At 41.3% G+C, this 18,638-nt stretch overlaps 1 protein-coding gene across 8 annotated transcripts in view; it reads right to left on the bottom strand.

Moving 5' to 3' along the window:
• The window catches only part of ptprt (protein tyrosine phosphatase receptor type T), a 310,486-nt gene that overhangs the window by 49,383 nt on the left and 242,465 nt on the right, over positions 1-18,638 (bottom strand). For all 8 annotated transcript variants that reach the window (XM_082534416.1, XM_082534409.1, XM_082534410.1 and 5 more), the window contains 3 exons: positions 18,546-18,581; positions 2,923-3,015; positions 2,333-2,442 (listed from right to left, as the gene is read on the bottom strand). In XM_082534416.1, coding sequence (XP_082390542.1) covers positions 2,333-2,442; positions 2,923-3,015; positions 18,546-18,581 — 239 coding nt within the window. The remainder of the gene's footprint in view (positions 1-2,332; positions 2,443-2,922; positions 3,016-18,545; positions 18,582-18,638) is intronic.

Here is an 18,638-nt window from a genome sequence, read left to right as displayed (position 1 = left end):
CAAACACATTGTGACAGAAAGACAAACACCTAAACTTGTTGCTCAGTCAAGCAGAAAATGGATTGTTTCAAGTGGCATATGCGTCTGAGTCCAATATGTGTGTCTGTGCATGCGTGTGAGAATGCGTGTGTGTGTGGACTGTAAGTAGGACTTTCCACTGTTGCATAGTTCATGTTTATTTACCAAAAAGACAGAAAATTGTGTCGTCCTAATGTTAGTTAGAAGCTCCATGTGTGATACCATGTGAGAGCAAGAGAGTGAGATTGTGCGTGTGTGCCTGTGTAAGAGAGAGAGAACATTTGCATGAGGTGTGGGTTGGCTGTATTTTCTTGACCTGAAAACATAACACAGTTTTAATCAGACTCTTCTTATTTGAATTATATTGCTGATTGGGATTATTAGCATTTTGTATAAAATCACTGAGTGGGTGGACCACACACACAGTCTCTTTGCACTGCTGAGTGGGTGCTTTAGGTTTTTCTGCAGTAAGAGTTCAATTAAATAAAATATTCCATTTACAATATAATTACGGTGGAATTAATTATTTACACTTTTGATCTGCATCATCCAAAAACTCTCCACCGAAATAGGGGCACTATATATTTTTGGACTGCATCACATGAAGGGTAATGATATAATGGCTACTTAACTCGTCCACCCTATGAGGTGTCAAACAATGTGGAATATTACTTTAGAAGTAAAAGGTGTAATCCCAGTGAGGAGCTAAATGTTGACAGTGTGGCTTCTGTTGGTGTTAGTGGGGTTAATGGGTTTCAACAATGGAGGTCACACCGCATGCAGAGACAAGGACAGGAAAGCTCCATATGGGTTGTGGTGACAGATGAAGACACACGCGTACACGGACACACACACAAACACACGTACACCCAAAATACTGGAGACAGCTGGAGAGAAATTGTCTGGGTTTAGTAGCTTCCTCTAGAAAACTCAATTTGCTATAGACACTATACGGTTGCGGGTGAAAGGACAGGGAATGATAGAAGAGGGTGTTGACGTTACTTATATATAAGTTTTGATTAACCATAGGATTGACAGGACTAAAGTTGTTGTGACATTTAAATAACATGAAACATACATTAAATGGTACATTGTCTTTTAAAACTACCTCAAAATCTGATGAAATGACTGAAAAAGTTAGAGGTGGGGCCCTCTATGCTGTCTAGTGTCTCCTTTTAATCTCTGAGATTAAATAGATAGACCTGGTAGCTATCAGCTCTTTTTCTCTCTCTCCCTCTCTCTCGCTCTAATGCACACACACAGAGGCATACACACATTCAACAATAAATCACATTTGCTCTCCCCTGAAACGTATCAGTGGGTTTAAACCAAAATGACAGGAAGCAAATGAAAATATAACGTACGGTATCACGGAGGGACAATTTTCAACACGCAAGCAGAGTCAGTAATAGAAAATATTCATTCTTATGAGAGTGGGAGGTTGAAGGAGATAGAGGAAAAATAGAGTCTCTCTCATGCCTTTTCAAAGATTTATTTCTAGTGACAGAGATGAGGCAAATGAAGGGAAAATAAAATAAAGACAGTAAGGAAGAATAGATTGGTAGTGGAATAAATGAATGAAATCTGAGAATCTGGATTTGGGAGTAAAATGAGGGTATGGCAGAGCGCCAGTGACAAAGAATGATTATGAAAATGTCTATATGTGATAAACTGTGCTCTAAACAAACAGTCGGCAGAGACAGACAGATAATGCTCCACTTGTGTATGAAGAGACCGCACAACAGAATGTCATTAAAAGAGAATTGATGGCAAAAAGTGAGGAACAGAAGTGAAAGAAAATGCTAAAAATTAAAGCATGGATGGTATTTCAAAGCAGAGCAATAAAGGAAAGACTGATAGTTTGAGTAAAAGAAAACTAAAGAAAAACTTGCTGAAAATGTAAGAGAAAAGATTAGGCATTGGTTTTCGCTAAGTAAAAAAAACAGAAAAAACTAATTAAAAAGAAAAGCAGCAGCAAATGCAAAGAAAAAAGTTTACTACAGCGTCTGCTTGTTTAATTTTCAAATATTGATGAGATGAAGAGTTAATAATTGATAACTTGCCTTTGCATTAAACTAAATTCAATCTCACACTCTTATTCAGGAACAAAAAAAGACCAACACACAGTTGTCACACAACTTGGCAGCAACAACAGTGAGAGAACATTTCAGACTACTTTTGCAAATGAGGCCACTCATATTTCCAATTTACTGCTAAACTGCTACTGCTAAGCTATAGCTATGACCTTTGACATTATTACTACTAGAAGCATTACTGTCACTCTCAGTAAGTTCCTGTGCGTATGTGTGTTCACCTCATATTCCTCCTTAAAACCATAGCCTTGGCCACATTTCATCTGGGTGATGTGTTGGAGGAGGTCTGCTACTCGAATAGCTGGTTGAAACTGGCCTGCTTGGAACTGACCTGCAGGAACAGAAACGTTTTACAGAGAGAGAGAAAAATGAGTGCATAAACACAAAGATGAATAACAAGTACGTGGGAAGGTGAGTGGGTGGGTGGATGAATGCATTAATGCAAGGATCCTGAAACTTGTTCTACCAAATTGCATTTCCCTCTTTATGAAGTTCATTCATTCTGATTCTGAGAAATTCCGATCCATTCTCTAAATTACCCTAAATTTGCACAATGAACAAAAACTTACTCAAAAAAACTAAACAGAACACACAGAACTCTTTAACTCCTAGACGACTACATGACTGCAATGTTTTTTCCTCCTTTTTTCTTTTTCAAATCTGAGATATATAGTACGTTTTACAAATTGTCAAATATGTAGGTGGCTGTGAAAACATTTTTTTTCTGTATTTACCTGATATGTCAATGTTATACCTCCAAACAAAGAAAGGGACCACCTAACTGAGGGACTATTTAAAACAGTCCACATACCACTCTGGTAGGAGATCTCCACCGACTCGCATCCTCCATAGGGAAAACTCTGCAGGGTCAAAGAGGGCTGGGAAAGGGAAGGCTGGCTACTATCTGTTAGAGAGAGAGAGCCATAGATGGAAGTGAGACGGGCAGAGATATTAGCAACATTTACACCAAGTACAGACATTCTGCCCTGTACCATATGTAGACACTTAAAAAAACAATCATTCCTCCTTTAAGTGACATGTTATGAAGTAAAGGTGTTAAGTAACTTATCCCTAATTGGTGAACAGAATGCTAGGACACTTAAATTAAACATCTGTTCTCATTAGGGGTAATGACAGAATTCATTGGATGAATGTGTGGTGTCTAATAGTGAGCACAGGTGGAGGGATAAATGAGAGTTCAGGGGACTGAGCTGTGACTCGAACAAAAAAACAAACAATTTATATTTTCAGGTTGGGCATAATACATCTGCAAGGATGTGGGAACCTAAAACATAGCTGTTGTATTCATTTTTCACTAGAATAAACAAGCAGAATGCTCCGGTGTGACTACTTAATAGAACCTTTATTTGTTTTCAGCAGTTACTTCCTCTTTTTAGAGCTGTACAAGTCACCTTTTGCACCTCAGCCAACCAAGTAAAACGTGATATTTTCTCTAAGGGAAAATTTACAAATGGACAAAACAGAAAGACACCAAAAGAGGGAGCAAAGAGAGAAGACTATCTGCAAACCCAACTCAGGAAACGTTTGGATGGTTGAATAAAAACAGAACGTAAAAATCAGCAAATTTCATAAATACACAAAACGTATCAGATGTTTCAACTGTGGCATTTTACTATTTCATGAAAAGTACTTGCTCATTGTAAATTTGATGGTAACAACACATCTCGATTTATGTTTCCCACTGTCCTGATTTTTTGGAATTGGGGTTGCATGTATACTGAGTAAAAAGCAATAGTGAGAGGAGTAAAGGACAGTATGAAAAAAAGAGAAGAAAGAAACTGAATTTGTTGTGTGACGTCTGTGTCAGATTATCTGAGCTGTGATATCTTCTCACCATAGCTTTAATAAATAAACATTTTGTTGAGTGATGGGGTAACATGGCTTATATGCCGATACTTTCAGTCTCAACTGTTCTGTCTCACTTTTGTGGGTTGTAATGTGAAACGGCATGACTCTTCTTTTTCTGGCTGCTCCCTTTAGGGGTCAACACAGCAGCTCATCTTCCTCCATCATCCTATCCCTACCATCCTCTCTGTCACACCAGCCCTCTGCATATCCTCTACAACCAGCAGCCTGCTTTGAAGCCTTGCTCTTCTTGTCCTACCTGGCAGCTCCATATGCAACATTTTTGTTCATTATATCCACTTTCCCTTCTCTGCACATGTACAACCCATCTCGGTCTGATATACTAAGTTTTCAACTCTATTAGTCTCTACCTACTCCATCCTGCCTAGCAACCTTCTTCACCTCTCTTGTCAGTTGCTTTGGACGGTTGACCCCAAGTATTGACACTCATTTGCCTTGACTTTATTTTTTGCATGTGCACATTTCCACTCGTCTCTTTCCCATTCACACACATATATTCTTTCTTGCTCTTTCCTTCTATTGGCTTTCATTCTAGGGCTGGGACGACGCGTCAATGTAATCGATTACGTCGACACGTAAAATACGTCGACGTAAAAAAATGTGCGTCGATGCGTCGTCACTTTCAATACAGACATGGCGGCAGCGAGTAGCGGCAACACAAAACAAACGTGGAAAACTGCAACAAAATGGATTTTGTTTGTGAATGAAGAGCACTTTTTTTCAGAAAGCAAAGTGAATGTTACATTTTGTTTGTTTAAAGACACCATTGCTGCTAATTATTTTAAATGTTTTGCTCCTCCTTGAATCGCTACCTTATCGTGGTGGAGGGGTTTGTGTGTCCCAGGGATCCCAGGGGCTATGTTGTCTGGGGACTTTTGCCCCCTGGTAGGGTCTCCCATGGCAAATTGGTCCTGGGTGAGGGACCAGACAAAGAGCGATTCAGAAGACCCTTATGAAAAGAATATCGAGGGAACAGTTTACCCTGTCCGGGATAGGGTTACCGGGGCCCCGCCCTGGAGCCAGGCCCGGGGAGGGTACCCGAGGGCGAGCGTCTGGTGGCCGGGCCTTAGTCCATGGGGCCCGGCCGGGCACAGCCCGAAGAGGAGCACAGCCCGAACAGGAGACATGGGCCCATCCTCCCGCAGGCCCACCACCCGCAGGAGGCGCCATAGGGGTTGGGTGCATTGTGTGCCGGGTGGCGGCCAGGAGCGGAGGCCCTGGCGGACTGGCAATAGGGACATGGAATGTCACCTCTCTGGTGGGGAAGGAGCCTGAGTTAGTGCGTGAGGTTGAGAGGTACCGGCTAGAAATAGTCGGGCTCACCTCTATGCATGGCTCGGGCTCTGGAACCAGTCTCCTGGAGAGGGGCTGGACTCTGTCTCAGTCTGGAGTTGCCCCTGGTGAGAGGCGGCGGGCTGGGGTGGATATTCTAATATCTCCTCGGCTTGCTGCCGGTACGTTGGGGTTTTTCCCGGTGGACGAGAGGGTTTGTTCCCTGCGCCCTAGGGTCGGGGAATGGGTCCTGACTGTCATCTGCGCTTATGCGCCGAGTGGCAGTTCGGAGTACCCAGCCTTCTTAGAGTCCCTGGTGGGGGTGCAGGAAGGTGGAAGGTGGAGACTCTGTTGTCCTGCTGGGAGACTTCAATGCTCACGTGGGTAACGACAGCGAGACCTGGAGGGGCGTGATTGGGAGGAACGGCCTCCCTGATCTGAACCCGAGCGGTGCTTTGTTATTGGACTTCTGTGCTAATCACAATTTGGCCATAACGAACACCCTGTTCGAACATAAAAGTGTCCATAAGTGCACGTGGCACCAGGACACTCTAGGCCGTAGGTCGATGATCGATTTTGTAATCGTATCACCAGACCTGCGACCATATGTTCTGGACACTCGGGTAAAGAGAGGGGCTGAGCTGTCAACTGATCACCACCTGGTGGTGAGTTGGATCAGGTGGCGGGGGAGGACGCTGGACAGACCTGGTGCACCTAAACGCGTAGTGAGGGTGTGCTGGGAACGTCTAGCAGAGGCCCCAGTCCGAGAGATCTTCAACGCACACCTCCGGCAGAGCTTCAACAGCATTCCGAGGGAGACTGGGGATTGAGTCCGAATGGACCATGTTCAGCCACTCCATTGCCGAAGCTGCTGCATTGAGCTGCGGCCATGGTGGTAATCCCCGAACCAAATGGTGGACACCAGAGGTGAAGGGAGCCACCAGGCTGAAGAAGGAGTCCTATCGGGCTTGGTTAGCCTGTGGGACTCCGGAGGCAGCCGACAGGTATCGACAGGCCAAGCGGAATGCGGCTCGGGCAGTGGCTGAAGCAAAAACTCGGGTGTGGGAGGAGTTTGGAGAGGCCATGGAAAAAGACTTTCGGACTGCCTCGAAGAGATTCTGGCAAACCGTCAGGCGTCTCAGGAGGGGAAAGCGGTGCTCTACCTGCACATTGTATAGTGCTGGCAGAGCGCTGCTGACGTCGACTGAGAAAATTGTCAGGCGGTGGAAGGAATACTTCGAGGACATCCTTAATCCCACTGACACGTCTTCCGAGGAGGAAGCAGAGTCTGGGGATGAGGGGAATGACCCGCCAATTTCCGGGGACGAGGTCACTGAGGCAGTTAAACAACTCCTTGGTGGCAGAGCCCCTGGTGTTGATGAGGTCCGCCCCGAGTTCCTGAAGGCTCTGGACGTTGTAGGGCTGTCCTGGTTGACACGCCTCTGCAATGTTGCGTGGAGATCAGGGGCAGTACCTGTGGACTGGCAGACCGGGGTGGTGGTCCCCATCTTTAAGAAGGGGGACCGGAGGGTTTGTTCCAACTACAGGGGGATCACACTCCTCAGCCTCCCTGGGAAAGTCTATGCCAGGGTGCTGGAAAGAAGAGTTCATCCGCTAGTCGAACCTCGGATACAGGAGGAACAATGCGGTTTTCGTCCTGGTCGCGGAACACTGGACCAGCTCTTTATCCTCTCGAGGATACTTGAGGGTGCATGGGAGTTTGCCCAACCAGTCTACATGTGTTTTGTGGACTTGGAGAAGGCATTCGACCGTGTCCCTCGGGGTGTCCTGTGGGAGGTGTTGCGGGAGTATGGGGTGTCTGGCCCATTGCTACGGGCCATTCGATCCCTATACAACCGTTGCAAGAGCTTGGTTCGCGCTGGAGAGATTATATCTCTCGGCTGGCCTGGGAATGCCTTGGTATTCCCCCAGATAAGCTGGAGGAGGTGGCTGGGGAGAGGGAGGTCTGGGCCTCTTTGCTTAGGCTGCTGCCCCCGCGACCTGGCCTCGGATAAAGCGGATGAAGATGGATGGATGCTTTTAATTTTTCTAATTTTATATATGTTTGCACATTTCATTTCTTGTTAAATGCTATCTCTAATATAAGATTGTACTACTACTACAACTTTATTTTGCAATGTTTTTATTAAAAGGTATTCAAATGAAGAAATTTGTGTTTTTCATTGAGATACATAAGTTAGTAAATGTGAAATTGCTATACAAGTCAAATAATGGGGAGATAATCGATAATCAAATCAAAATAGAATTGGACTGAAAAATTATTCGCTAGATTCATCAATTAGGAAAATAATTGTTTTGCCCAGCCCTATTTCATTCCTCTTCGTAGGTGCATACCTCCACCCTTTTCCACCTGTGCCCTACTCTAATTACAGACCACAGTGTCATCTGCAAACATCAAAGTCCATGAAGACTCTTTCCTGACCTCATCTGTCAACTTGTCCATCACCGTAGCAAACAAGAAGGGACTCAGAGCAGAGCCATGTTATCCCACCCCCACCTTACACCTATCTGTTACTCCAACCACACACCTCACCACTGTCTTGCTGTCCTCATACATGTCCTGCACGACCCTCACATACTCTGCCATTGCTCACTTCCTCACAGTTCCTCTCTTCCCTATCATATACTTTCTCTAGATCCTCAAAGACACAGTGCAACTCCATCTGACTTTCTCTGTATTTCTCTATCAACACTATCAAATAAAACACCACATCTCTATTTCAGACAGGCAAAACAGTCACTGCCTTCTTTCCTAGACATCTCTGTGCCTCCACAGGTATGTCATCTATACCAACTGCCTTTCCCCTCTTCATAGCTGTCTTCAGTCCCACCTTACGAATCTTTTGCACTTAATGATTTGTCGGCTGTGTTCCGTTGTGTTTTTTATGGCCATGTTTTGAATATGTTTTCTTGAAATAACTATGTGCATGTTAATGTTTCACTTTAAATTTAATAATAGTTTTAAGGTTTTCCAGAAACTAAATAATGAAGACTGAAGCTGCTGGGCAGGTCTTTCACAAGGTCGTATTTGGGTATGCGTGCTCAGGACAAAATAATTTTAATTTTATATACTGTAAATGGATGTGTATGTACCTTTCAGTACTCGCTGTTTTGCATGTGTGTGTGTGTGTGTGCATGCGTGCGCGTCTGTAGGCGCATGCACGTGTGCGTACATGTTAAACTCACCAAGGTCAAATATGCATTAAGCCAGGCATGAAATAGAGTCATAGCAGTAGCTCCACAACACTGACTATGATGAAGACATCTCAATGCTAATGGGGAGATTTATTGACCCCACAGGCACAAGGTTGTATGTGTGTGACAGACAGATATAAGGACGGAGCTGGGTGTGCACAGCTAGTGTGTGTTGACAGTGTGAGAGAGAGGGATTGATTTGAGTGAGGTGTGTGTGAATGCGTGTGTGTGAAGGCCGTTTATGCTGTCGGTGAGTGTGTATGTTAATGCAGTCCTTCATGCTTGGCAGTGTGCTATATAAAGTTCCCTCCTCCCACCCTGTGACTTTATTAAGACTCAGTTATGGATGACTTCGAGTCAAAGTATCACTGTGTTAGCACTTAACTCCATCTTCAAAACTAGTGTGCCCATCTTTCTGCCTTTAAATCTATATTGTATACCCTTTTTCAAAGGCAAAATGTTCCCATTTAGCTCTGTAGTCTTCCAGGATTAAAAGCTTGGCCTTTTTGTTACAGTATGTGCAATTAAATATCACAGGCATGACCACCACTATGTTCATTATATACTGCATATTATAAATTTAGATTGCTTTAAATTATATCTCACAGTCAGTTAGGATTTTTTGTATGCCCGTGGTTTGGCCTCACAAAAATGACTGTCATCCACAATATTTTTTTCCAAGTAATATGAAAGAAGTGGCTTTATTAGCAGCAACCGAATATCTGTATTTACAGAGAAATAAAAAATCTAATTCTGCTTTTATTCACTGGGCATGCATCGGCCAACACAGGCACAGTCACTGTAATTAGAGTAGGCAAACTATTATTCAAACGGAAATTGAAATTATGCTAAACAATACACACTATAAAATATAACCATTATTTTCTACTTGGACATTTGTAGTTGGAAATAAGTAGCAGACATGCCATTCTTGCTTTATTCTATCCCTATCGTAGTCCACTGTTCCGCGTTACAACGTAATGATGCAACTCATTTTACATTCATTAAATACAGCATTTCATTTTAAATATGCCTACCATGATTCAATCGTTTTCTTCTAGCTACACATCCTAGCATGAAGAAACATCTGTTATATCAGGCATGTCTTTGTAAATGCACAGGTTCTTAAAATGCAAATAACACATTCTGCAAACATTACAGCACTAAAGTTCAAGAGCTGGAAACACTCTCATGCAGTTTGGAGACAGAAATCTTAGCAGCGAGCATTTTAAAAAAGCAAGAAAGCTGTGGCTGGTAAGTTTATCTCTTTAGTTCTCTTCCTCTTTATTTCTTTCAATGAAGCACAAGGTCAAGTTCAACTCTATTTCACTGCTGCACATCCTGGCAAGTGAAATTCTCTTCGGTATGGATGAAAAATTGCTCAGATATTTGAAACACATTATAGCCGGCAGAAGAACAGTAAGCCGTTAACATAAAAGATGGAAAATACAAGTGCAACTGAGCTGTCCAGGGGAGGAGGGATGAAATGGAAAGCAAAAAAAATGATAGAAATGCAGACAGCAATCAGCGGATGAAAGAGTGGAAAATGAAAAGAAATAAAGAGATCCCTTGAGCCCTAATATGTCTGCCAGTCAACAAACGATGTATAGTAAAATTGGCCTTGAAGGGAAGAGGGTACACATACAGTGGCTTGCAAAAGTATTCGGCTCACTTGAACTTTTCCACATTTTGTCACATTAAAGCCACAAACATGAATCAATTTTATTGGAATTCCACGTGAAAGACTAACACAAAGTGGTGTAGACGTGAGAAGTGGAACGAAAATCATACATGATTCCAAACATTTTTTACAAATAAATAACTGAAAAGTGGGATGTGCGTAATTATTCAGCCCTCTGAGTCAATACTTTGTAGAACCACCTTTTGCTGCAATTACAGCTGCCAGTCTTTTAGGGTCTGTCTCTACCAGCTTTGCACATCTAGAGACTGAAATTTTTGCCCATTCTTCTTTGCAAAACAGCTCCAGCTCAGTCAGATTAGATGGACAGCGTTTGTGAATAGCAGTTTTCAAACCATGTTTGGCATTGATCACCACCTGCACTCATGTATATATCTATCTACTTAGCACTTTTAATTCTTCTTCTTATTTTTATTTTTATATCCATTTAAGCGTTTATGACAGTATGTTTGCACTACGCACCACAGCAATTTCCTAATGTTGTAAACCTGCTCAACATTTGGCAATAAAACCCTTTCTGATTCTGATGACAGAGGGGTTAGCACTGTTGTTATGTAGTTTACATGTGCCCCTTGTTACGTTTCGGTGTTGTCAGTGTGTTGTTTTTGGCGTGACTGTTATGTGTTTCCTGTTTTACTTTGAAAGTCTGTTATCTTAGTCTTTTCAGTTTACGTTTCCCTGTCTCGTCAGTTCTGAGTTGCCCCAGCTGTGTTTCCCTCTTGTTGTCCATTTTCCTGATTGCTCCCTCTAGGTATTTAAACCCTGTGTTTCAGTGTGTCATGGTCGCGATCTCCCCCGTGTTGTAAATAGTTTGGTGTTTTGTTGTAAATAAATAGTTTGTTGTAAATAGATTTGTCGATACTTTCGTTTCGGGATTTTGGTGGTGAGCTTTAGTGGGGTTTTTTTGTGTGTGTTTTTTTTTTTCTTTATTTTTACTTTTTTCGTGTTGCACTCCGGTTGCCTAGGCCGGGGTGTAACATATGGGGGCTCGTCCGGGATTGCCTTCGCTGGGGGGTCCGGGGACCGCCCCAGCCTTTGTCGTCGCTGGAGGGTCCGTGGGACCACTCCAGCCTTCATCCGCCTTCGCTGGAGGGTCCGTGGGACTGCTCCAGCCTTCATCCGCCTTCGCTGGAGGGTCCGAGGGACCGCTCCAGCCTTCGTCGTCTGCTGGAGGGTCAGTGGGACCGCTCCAGCCTTCATCATCTTCGTCTGCCTTCGCTTCAGCTGTCCGTCTCCGCTGGAGGGTCCGAGGGACCGCTCCAGCCTTCATCCGCCTTCGCTGGAGGGTCCGAGGGACCGCTCCAGCCTTCGTCGTCTGCTGGAGGGTCAGTGGGACCGCTCCAGCCTTCATCAGCTTCGTCTGCCTTCGCTGAGGGGAGGGTCCGTGGGACCGCCCCAGCCTTTGTCGTCGCTGGAGGGTCCGTGGGACCGCTCCAGCCTTCATCCGCCTTCGCTGGAGGGTCCGTGGGACCGCTCCAGCCTTCGTCGGCTTCGTCTGTCTGGATCAAACTTTTCACTTGGTGTTAAATGTTTGATTTTTGGGTGGGGGGAACTGTTACGTTTCGGTGTTGTCAGTGTGTTGTTTTTGGCGTGACTGTTATGTGTTTCCTGTTTTACTTTGAAAGTCTGTGTTATCTTAGTCTTTCAGTTTACGTTTCCCTGTCTCGTCAGTTCTGAGTTGCCCCAGCTGTGTTTCCCTCTTGTTGTCCATTTTCCTGATTGCTCCCTCTAGGTATTTAAACCCTGTGTTTCAGTGTGTCATGGTCGCGAGCTCCCCCGTGTTGTAAATAGTTTGGTGTTTTGTTGTAAATAAATAGTTTGTTGTAAATAGATTTGTCGATACTTTCGTTTTGGGATTTTGGTGGTGAGCTTTAGTGGGGGTTTTTTGTGTGTGTTTTTTTTTTTTTTCTTTATTTTTACTTTTTTCGTGTTGCACTCCGGTTGCCTAGGCCGGGGTGTAACACCCTGTGCAGGTTTCCTCCTGCCACAGTCCTCCTTCCAAACTGGCTCTTGGCATGCATGCGAGAGTATGTGGTTGCCTGCCTCTGTATGTTAGCCCTGTGATGGACTGGCAGTATTTCCATGTCTTTCACCTTATGACATGCCAAGTGCGTGGATGCATACTTTTTTAAAGCCTTAGTGGGTCTGAGTGATGAGCGACAAAGGATAAAAATGACAGGGGAGAAAAAAATTGAATATATTTCTTATATAAGCATCATGTCATTAATTAAAGTGCAGTTCGCTGATTGTGATTACAAAATCAGCTTAGAAGACTTTGAAATCCAGAAAAGAAGAGATGAAAAGAATGACAAAAAAACAAAAATGGAGAAGGAAAGGGAAATAAAGGGCGATAAATGACGGAAGAGAAAGAGCACCAGCAGAATGTATATCTACTGCGGGTCACAGAGATCATCTGGTCTAGACAGTATCCCAGCGGTTTACCTCATTTCACCTCCCTTCTCATGACACAAGGCCAGAAATCACTTATTCACAAACTCCTCATAACTGTGTGTGTATGTGCACGAAAGCCTGCCTCTTTGTAACATAGAGACACCATAGTCAAACAGAGATAACTGTGTGTGGGTGGGTGTTTGTTTGTACATGAGTTACTTAAACTGTGATCTGTGAAGTCAGCACACAGAATATTTTGCTTCATGAGAATTTCTTATTTAACAAAAATTGAGTCTTATCTTAGCAAGTTAGCAACTGAGAGAGAAAGAAACAGGTGGCCAGAAAGCTTCTCCTACTTCTCTTTCCAGAAAAAGGAGCATCAACTTCAGATCCTTGTTTGCCAGTTTGCTGTGTACTGTTATTCAGTTTGTTAGTATTGATGACTTTTGCCTGATGCATTGAAATAAAAATTAAAGCTAATAATATGTGAGTTATACTAGTTAAATGTCTCCATTTCAAAGCTGTCAAAAATCACATGTTTGTCAGTTACTCCTGATATAAGAAACCACTACTACTAATAATATTATTACTAAAAATAATAAGCCAACACATTCTTGAATCCAACCTACGAATCTGAAAATGCAATATGGTAGCAAAGAGGTTTGTTGGGGGTTTTGTTAATATAAGAAAAAAATACAGATTTAATCTCACTAGGCCCTTTCTCTGTGGAGTTTGCACGTTCTCCACATGTTTGCGTGGATTCTCTCCAGGTACTCCAGTTTCCTCCCACAGTCCAGACATGCAATTAGTGGGGTTAGGTTATTGGTGACTATAAATTGCCCATAGCTGTGAATGTGAGTGCGAATGGTTGTCTGTATCTGTGTTAGACATGTACCATCATTGGTGACCTGTCCATGATGTACCCCCTGATCCTGATAAGGATAAGGGCTCCAGACACCTCAACCTAGTTTCTTCAGAATGCCAAGAAAAATAAATAAAATAAAATAAAATAAATCCTGGAGATATTCCTACTATGCATTTTCATTTGCTCATTGCATTTTCATCTGAAACCATTTTTTTTTTATATTGGTATTTTTAGTATGTTCCTATACCCTTTCACACTAAGCCTTACTGAATGAAGAAAATAAAAAACTGAAAAGGATCCCAGTCATTAAAGCAAACTGAGCCAACTAACTGCCGAAAAGGTCTGGTATGCTGGGTTTAGCTGTGGCTCCTCAGTCAAAAGGAAGTATGTCTGAGAGACCAGTAGACTTGAATATAAGCTGTGTAAGCAGGCAGTCAAGATGTGGCTGAAAAAGAGCACAGAGGTTCAATCTGCCTTAAGAGCATAAGGTTTAGAAAAGCCTTCTCTCAACCCTGCACTCACCTTCAATTACCCAGCAGTGCCACATTATGGCCAAACAAAATGACTACCATTAGCCATAATCACCTTACATGCAGCCTGATGCTATGCTGAACTGGACTGGGAAAATAATTGGCCCTCAGTAATATGGTTGGAAAAAAAAAGAAGAGATATTTCCAATACGAGCAGGGCTGTAGATAGAAAATATGTGCTCTTTGCACAGGTGGTAACTCTGGACGATCATCAACTTTCATTGTGCCAGCAGCACAGTTGCTGTTAAGTGCTCTACTTACTTGCACTGCAAAATATTTTTTTGGAAAATGTCACGTCAACAAGGTCTTTGGACTGAATCGTTTCTTTCAGTAAAATATGCACTGAAAAAAAAATCAAGGATTCTCATCTTTTCATTATGTTAGTTTGCTCAAAATCTTTTCATCACTTTTCCTGTGTATCATTTTTTTGAACAAAGATATCCTTCACTCGTATGTATTGGCCCTTTTCAATCACAGCAGCTTTTTAAGGGACTTTAAATTGTTCATTAAAATGGAAGAACCTAGCTCTAAACTTAAACGCCATAAAGTATGGATCTTGAAAGTATTATTAGTAATAGTGTTCCACTTATGAATTCAGTCAAAAACAGAGATATATACTACAACAAAGGATGCAGATGATACCAGTCCATTTCAATCAGTCTTATAGTCAAAAGTCAGTCTCAAAAAGGAATTAACCCTCAGCTATTTGACCATGGAATTAATTAGATATCAATTAAAACAATTATAATCCTATAGATCCCATGCATGCACTTACATGCATGTAAAACTTTTTAACCAATAATGGATGTCATAGGACACTGGCACTTGGATCGCCTGCAACTTATATCGTGTCCTTATTAGCAAATGTTTTAGCAGTAGTGTGTATATATTATATATATATATATATATATATATATATATATATATATATATATATATATATATATATATATACACACACATATATAGTAAGAGTAGAAAAGGTACTAATAAAAATACCCCAAAACCTGACATATTTACAGTTACCTATAGTAATGTGCTACTTCTACCAGGGCCAAAAAGGTGTCCTCTGGTCATCTTTTAACCACTAAGGCTGTGCTGTACTGATAACACTGATCACATAAAAAAAGTGGACCCTGATCATGATTTAGGGAGCAAATTAATATACTGAACAAATGATCCCTTTTAATGCAGTTCTGCCTTCAGTCAAATTTAGTCAAAGCCTTGAAATTTTGAAGCTGTAACCTTCTGTTGATTTGAGTTTCCCCAACTTTAAGGTTTTTAAAGGCAAGCAGGAATATGCAGAGGGGAATTTAAAATACAGATTTTTATTGTCTTTTTCTCGAGCTCCTATGCGTCTGTGTTTGTCATAGTATTTGTGCAACTGTGTGTACCTAATTAACCGCAGAAAGCTCCTGATCCATAAAAAAACACGACTTCTGTGTTAACAGCAGCAAAGGATTGTCCTTGGCAGGGTATAAAAGGCTGACACTTCCTTTGTGAACTGACAGAGAACAGTGTTGCGTAACCTCTTAACATACATCAGTGTCTGACAAATTGATTTTTAGACAAACGTGTTTGCACATAAAATGCACACTATGCCGCTGTGGCTTTGTACTGATCCACAGGATTTATGTCGCATCAGTGTTAACACTGTGCTGGGTGTATGTGCATATGGATATTTGTGAGTGTGTACTCTGTGTATTTGTAACTTTGTCATGTGTTCTTGAGTCTTGATCTATATATTTGCATTTTTGTCTATATTCTGCAACAAAAACTTAGGGAGAAAAACAGCAAGGTTGTGTGTGCATTTCTATGGAATACCCTTTGCGGAGCCAAAAAAACGCCTGAGTCTAAACACACATGCCCTCCTGCTGCCCCAGAAAAAAACAAAACACAGCAAAAAAAAAAAAGAAAAGAAAGAAAAAAAGCTTTTCTTTGCATAGTGGATTTATTCAAGCTCCTTTTACTTCCCTTTGATCCTTCAATCTGTATGTCTCTTTTACTGTCTTCTTAATAACTTTCTCTTTCTCTCTTTGCACCTATCTCAGCTCTTCCTGAAAGCTATTGAAAAATGATCCTCACTAGCGTCATTGAGGCTCCTGCTACTATTATCCATTTTGAAAAGCCTGAATGGCATTGAAATGTATTTAAATGTGGGAATCTTACTTTTGAAGTAATATGATTTTTATCCATTTATTATAGATTGAAGTTCAGCTGCCTTTAGAAGTCACCTAGAAAAAAAGAACTCTTGGACTCATTAGAAATTAAAGTGTTAAAATGATAATGTATGACTAGAGGACAATTATTAAAAGGGTATTTTAACATTCAGTCTTTCAGCGATTGATATGTACTATTTGTTGTCTGCTTGGCCAGGTTGGTTCAAGCGTACATTTCACATTGTTTTCCTGTCTTGCAACAGAGGCTGCTTGGTTTGTACTTTAAATTTATGGTTGATAGAAGACATCAAAAGTATGTGGATTTCTTTAAGTTAAGTTAGGGTATTACAGACTGAAAATAATGAAAACACTGCCATTTTAAATATATTTAAAACTATCTTAGAAAGTTAGTAAAATGATGGAAGTCTTCTGACCACTATGCTTACAATGTATAAATACATTGAGGTTATTATTATTGCATATTGTCTGGTTTATTTCCATTTTTAACATCTGTATTTCCTATTCCTCTCTCTTTCCTCTTTTTTCTCTTCTACACTCTGCCTTGTTACCTTGGATAATGATGTTGATGATAATAACCTAAATTGTTATGCTTAGGATGATGTGCAACCAACACCTAGACTGCTGCTATATGATGACTACAGATGACATTTATGCAGGAAGAGATAAAACTTTATAAAATCCAGGAAACCTTTTTTTTTTTTTTTCCATTTCTTAGACCTTAAAAATATGTAAGTTCTGCTATTTATTTTTTCACTGGATGAAATCTATTTTTTTTCTATATTTTGTGTATTAATTGTAGCGGATTTTTCTTTGAGTAATGATCAAAGTTTCATTTTACATCCCTTGATTTTCGAACTGTAGTAAGAACAGATGATTCCATAAAACACTAATGTCATAGCATGAAGATGTATGACAGCAAATTTGTGCCATTGCACAAATCGCTCAAGCATTTCTTTGCATTCTGCTTCATCATGCCTTGATGTTCATCAGCAAATGGCACAGAAACCTCTGTACCAACTGCATGAACTGCAGAAAAGAAGCTCAAATATATTAAAGTTGGATCACTGCTATAGAATAAAAGTTGTATTTTTCTACAACTGTCTACTTTGGTGAGTTTTTTTAGGGCAGGAACAACTCAAAAATGGGTGTTTATGACAGTGATTTTACGACAGGCATAAAAACTGTCTACACAGATGTATCTGAAACTCATGTCCTTAAGAAATGAGGGTGGGGGTCAAACCCCCACCCTCGGCAATCAAAGAACTGACATCATCCTTGATCAATCTACAGTTTGCTGAAGCCTCATCAGAAATGGTCTCAATGGAATGGTGGGTGTCAATGGCAAATTACACAAAAACTGGGCTCAAAAGTGGCAAAAGGTTTTGGAGTGATAGAAAGGCATATAATGGAACAACATCAGTCATAGATTGGCTTCCCCAGAACCCAGACTTCACTAATATGGAAGAATTGTGGGACCATCTTGACATAGATTGGATCACAAGGCAGACAAAAAAACACAAAACAAAACAAAACCCTTCAAGAAGTCTACTCTTTAAGACTACTTTGCGAAATTAGAAGAAGGCTTGCCTTTGTGGTGGAATAAAGGTGCTTATGCCAAATACTGACTTTTAAGCGACTTCTTTATTAAAAATTGTACAGAATTGGTTTTGGCATGTATATGTTTATCTTCGGACATTTCAATAAATCACTGCACCCATTTGCAATCTACTGTACCTAGCAAACTATAAAGAAATGGGGGAGGCTTTTGGACAGCACTGTGAAAAATGAAAAATAGAAACAGTGAAAAAGAACGGAGAAACTCCACAATCAAAAGAAAGAGCGGAAAGTGGAAGCAGAACATTTGGAGAAAAACGCGAACACTGGCGAGAGGAGGTGTGGCAAAAAGAGGATGAGCTAGGAGCTGACTGATAACTATAATCACATAAAACAAACTTTCCTGTAAAATCCTTTGCATGTGCAGAATGTGAGAGACTGTGTGAAATAGTTCACTTATGCAAAGACAAGCTATACACAGACGTCACACTTTGGCAGTGGCTTGAGCCAACCTTCTTGGCAAAGAATGTGTCAATCTGGCCAACAGAAGGGAAGAGAGGGAGGAAATGAAGAGAAAAAAACAGAAAGAAGGTACAGGAAAATGGTTTTGCAATTTCATTCTGTCCTTGTGTAAATGATGTGATTGTGTGTGGACACATTTCTCCTAGCGTGTGAGTACGAGGGGACTCAAGTTCATTTCAAGATCAAGCACAAAAAATAAGACATGCATTTTTTCTGCTTCATGTATCAGTGCAATTAGCAATAAATTGTGTATTGCAAACATTAGTACATCAGATTTATGCCTTGAGAAAGGAAACTCATAGAAATCCAAATTCTTACCTATAGAAGTTGTGGCTGGAACTGGCTCTTTGGACACTGCAAAGATATTCACAGTCATAAATGAAAAAAAAGTGTTCAGTTATGAAGAGGAAT

The sequence above is a fragment of the Aulonocara stuartgranti genome, assembly GCF_965226115.1.
Source record: "Aulonocara stuartgranti genome assembly, chromosome: 5".
Classification (NCBI taxonomy): domain Eukaryota; kingdom Metazoa; phylum Chordata; class Actinopteri; order Cichliformes; family Cichlidae; genus Aulonocara; species Aulonocara stuartgranti.
The sequence above is the reverse complement of the archived record's forward strand: the minus strand, read 5'-3'. Positions and strand labels throughout refer to the sequence as shown.